The sequence below is a fragment of the Sparus aurata genome, chromosome 10 (genome assembly GCF_900880675.1).
Source record: "Sparus aurata chromosome 10, fSpaAur1.1, whole genome shotgun sequence".
Lineage (NCBI taxonomy): Eukaryota > Metazoa > Chordata > Actinopteri > Spariformes > Sparidae > Sparus > Sparus aurata.
The window spans coordinates 4,521,617-4,525,722 of NC_044196.1; the positions used below are offsets into that span (position 1 = coordinate 4,521,617).

At 40.5% G+C, this 4,106-nt stretch overlaps 1 protein-coding gene across 1 annotated transcript; it reads right to left on the reverse strand.

The window, feature by feature from the left end:
- Window positions 1-557: 557 nt before the first annotated feature.
- On the reverse strand, window positions 558-3,825 carry LOC115590399 (trace amine-associated receptor 13c-like). Its single transcript, XM_030431753.1, has 2 exons — window positions 3,516-3,825; window positions 558-1,285 (listed from the first exon to the last, which is right to left on the reverse strand). Exons 1-2 carry the CDS (start codon window positions 3,823-3,825, stop codon window positions 558-560), a joined length of 1,038 nt encoding a protein of 345 aa, XP_030287613.1.
- Window positions 3,826-4,106: the final 281 nt, after the last annotated feature.

The window sequence follows — 4,106 nt, forward strand, 5'->3', positions numbered from 1 at the left end:
ATTGTTTAAAACCATCACACAGGAGGACACACAAAATGGCTCAATAATGAAGCAAGTTGTTAGACAAGATGTAGCATTGATATCCTAATAAAGGCAGTGATTTGTTTCAAATAAATATTGTTATTAATGACAAGTGCAAAACAAAGGCCTTTCAGTATATACTTTGGGTGTGGATGTGTCATTTAATGGATAGATTCATAGTTGAAGAATGTGATTTGATTGATTGAATATGATTTGGAATTTAGAAGAGAACGTGTCAGTGTATATAAAGGTGTTTTTTAGATTAAAGTACTGAAAAAGTTTTACTTAAAAAATGGTGTATAAAACTATCACACAGGAGGACAAACATAATAGCCCAATAATAAAGCATATTGTTAGACAACATATAGCATTGACATCCTAATGAAGACAGTCATTTGTTTAAAAAAAATTACAGTTATTGATGATGAGTAAAAAACAAAGGCCTTTCTGCCACTGATGCAAATGCATGCCTAACACCTTATTTTAAAAATATCCTATTTGAAAATGTTAAACACTATACACTGAGTGTGGATGTGTCATTTAACAGATAAAGTCATAGTTGAAGAATTTGGGCTGAATATTTTCAGAGTGATTATGCAATGAAAACATTTTTTGAAGGAGGGATAAAACAAGGCATAAATAATGGGGTTACACGCTGAATTCAAGTAACTCAACCAGTATAATGCTTCGTAGAAGAAAGGATCAATGTGGAAGCCAGTGAGGGGATCAATGATGTATTGCATAAAAAAGGGCATCCAACAAAAGATGAATACACCAAGCACAATACTGAGAGTCTTAGCAGCCTTGCTCTCAGAGTGCTTAATCAACCCACCTCTTCCTCTGTCATTTGAACATTTGTTTTTATCTCCAATCTTTCTTACATGCTGTTTAGCCACAATAAATATTTTAGTGTAAAGACAAACCATTACAGTGCAGGGAAAGAAAAAGCAGAAAGCACTGCTCAACATTCCCCAAAGTGGGTTAAAGTACACAAAACAAGCGCCAAGGCAAAAATAGTTTGATATTTCTAACCCTGCCATGTTAGCTTTTGAATAAATGACTCCATAAGCATAGACAGCAGCCAGTGCCCAGCTGACACATACCATCATCACAGCCACTGACATTGTGATTTTTCTTGAGTAATGCAAAGGATTGCATATTGCTTGATGTCTGTCGACAGCAATGCAAATTAGGTGGAAGATAGAAAGAGTGGTGAAAAACAACTCAAAACTGGTGTGTATTTGACAGAACGTATCCCCATACACTGCATGAAAAGTGGGATTTTCGGCCCCGTAAACGCCCGGAAATCTCCTTAATTTTCGGGAGTTAACGACAATTTCCAGGCTGTGAACGTGGCGTTTGTCTGTGCCGAAAATTGTCGGAAACGAACCATGACGTCAGTGGAGCTCCCGGATGTGCGAACGGCTCCAATTTGTATATGAATAGCAGCGAAACCACGCCTGGCCAGAGAATGTGTGGGCTGGCTTCAATATCCTCACTCAGTATTGGATGAAACCACTACTCATAAACAAGCAAAATCATTCGTGATTGGTCACCATGGGTCATTATAAATGTTAACCCCGGTGGGAATATATATATATATATATATGATTTATTCATTCATTTATATTTATGATATCATCAATGACATGAATGAATTTACTGAGGAAAGGAACATTTACCAGGAAGGAGTTGTTTATTCAAAGAAAGAGTTTTATTAGCACAAACACAAACACACAGCATGTACAGAGCATAATATGCCCACACAACAAACAGGAAGCTCACAAGATCCTTGTGATCCTACAGCACCGAAGTGTCTGTTTTTGCAGACGTCTGTGGTGCGCTGCTCTGTACTTCGGAATCGCCTCTCATGTGACAGCAGTGTGGCACAGAGCTCGGTGAGCTCCCGACTGCGAAAGGACGGAGGTCGCACAATTCATCCGGACACCCGGCATCTTGTGCCGTCTTCCTCCTCAGACATCAGGTCCATGGCGGCGCGACATCGAAAAGTCCACCTCATCCTCAGCTAGCACACTGTCTCGCTTTCAGCAGCTGTAAAAACAAAAAATAAAGACGATCAGTACTGCGCGATGCACTGCGTATGGACACAACACATCTATTATTTAATAGAATAATAGTCACACTGACCAAAAACGAATCTAATAAATCTTACCCTCTTTGTCCTCGATCGACTCCGAGCTGAACTCCTCACAGCCTCCGCCTGCGATGGAAGATCTGGTTGTTTGTTGTCCTGCGTACTGTCTCGTAATGTCTCACAGGCAGCTGGAAAACAATTGAAAACACTGGTATGAATAAAGAAAACGTAAGTCACAGTAAAATTAAAACAGGGAGAAAACAGTAACAGTTACTTACACACAATGGCGTCATTATCGGCATCGTGTAAATCTGGACTTGCAGACGTGGCTCCGAGCTAACAGGAGGTCGCGGCCTTGTTATGAGGCGAGGTTGGTCTGTGAAAACAAAATGCTCGCAGCGATAAACCTCCGTGTCCCTCTGCCGCAGGGAAGCGCCGTCCGTCGGCGACATTCTTCGTGGCGACCGGGCAAAGCTTCTCCCGTCCGCGCAGACGTCCTCTCGACAATGACCGGGCCGCTAGCCTAGCTTAGCTCCTGCTAGCTATCTTAGCCGAACTTGCTTCGTGTCCATTAAAAAACAAACACTTCGACTGCGATGGAGAGTCCAACTCACACACTCACAGCACGTCGTCAGACAACAGTTCAGTCTGTTAGTGATAAAACACGACACACACAGTCCACTGTCAGCTGCTCGACACCATTAACTCTCCGCTCCTTCTTCCTCGTCACTCACGCTCCGGTCTACCCGGAAGTGTAAAAACTCTTAAAGGTCATGAACTCTCACAGGCAATAAGAATGACTTTTCAACTGCTTTTAAAACATTCAGAACCCATGAAATTATAGAAATACTTTTTTTTTTTTTTTACATTTTAATATCTTGGTTATCTCAAAATATTTCATGCACATTTTAACTTCTTAACAACTGGAGTTTTATCTTTAACTTGTTCCCAGGAGAGAGAGAGAGAAAAAAGAATAAATAATCTTTTTTACATAACATTGGCCATTGCTAATGACATACACAGTAATTGATCTAGCATACTTTCATTAAATAAATCAATTCAAGCTAAAATATAAGGGTCTATAATTATGCTATACTGAGCCTCATCTATTTATACCAGAGATTTTCTTAAAATGAAGTTAACACCTTTTAGAACAAGGTTACCTGGGGTAAAACTCCCCCTGCTACCCTGATTTGCATTTGTATAGCTCACAGCATTTTCATTACATGTTAAAGCCTCCCCTAGAATCAGGGGGAGGGGGGTCATGGGGGGGCAACTGCCAAGCAAGGCCCACGTCAATTTCCGACAATTTACGTCAGTTTTCAGTGTTGCCTGCAAATTGCCGCAAACCTGAAATTCCACGTCAATCTACAGTGCCGCATACTGACGAAAATCCCACTTTTCATGCAGTGATAGAACCAGCAGCCATGAACAGTCCGGGTGGCACTGAAGAGCATCACAGTAACACCCACTAGTAGATCAACCAGAGCAAGAGATAAAATGAGCACATTGGTAGGACTATGCAACTGTTTGAAGTGACATATTGACACAATGACAAAAGAGTTCCCTAAAATGGTAGCCAGCATGATTGAAATAAACAGCAAATACAGGGCAAAACTGGCCCACAAACTGAACTGTTCCATAACACATGAGGCATTGCTGCCAGGAAGACATTGCATCAGCAGCTCTTCAGAAAAGTTAGCAGTCATCCTGAACCCAAAGACATAGGCCAAAACCTCAGAGATAACCCAACAGAACCCAACAGAGAGAGAACCTCAGAAGAAACACCCTGAAAGGCTCTCTTGTTTAAACATTGAAGCCACCCAAATAATCATCATATTCACTGTGCCATCCAATAGTTCATGCAACGTTATTATGTCATCATATTTGCAGTTTGCACAATATTGATTGAAATAACCATTAACAGTTTTTTAAGAAAAATGAATTAGTATTGAAGAAGTATAATTTTGAAATATGTCATATGTGACAT

Bases quoted from the DNA above. Each gene is read 5' to 3' on its own strand.
- LOC115590399 (XM_030431753.1), bottom strand. From the start codon at position 3,825: ATGACTGCTAACTTTTCTGAAGAGCTGCTGATGCAATGTCTTCCTGGC. The intron at 1,286-3,515 runs GTGGGATTTTCG...CTTTTCATGCAG, and splicing joins GTTCTATCACTGCATGAAAA to TGTATGGGGATACGTTCTGT.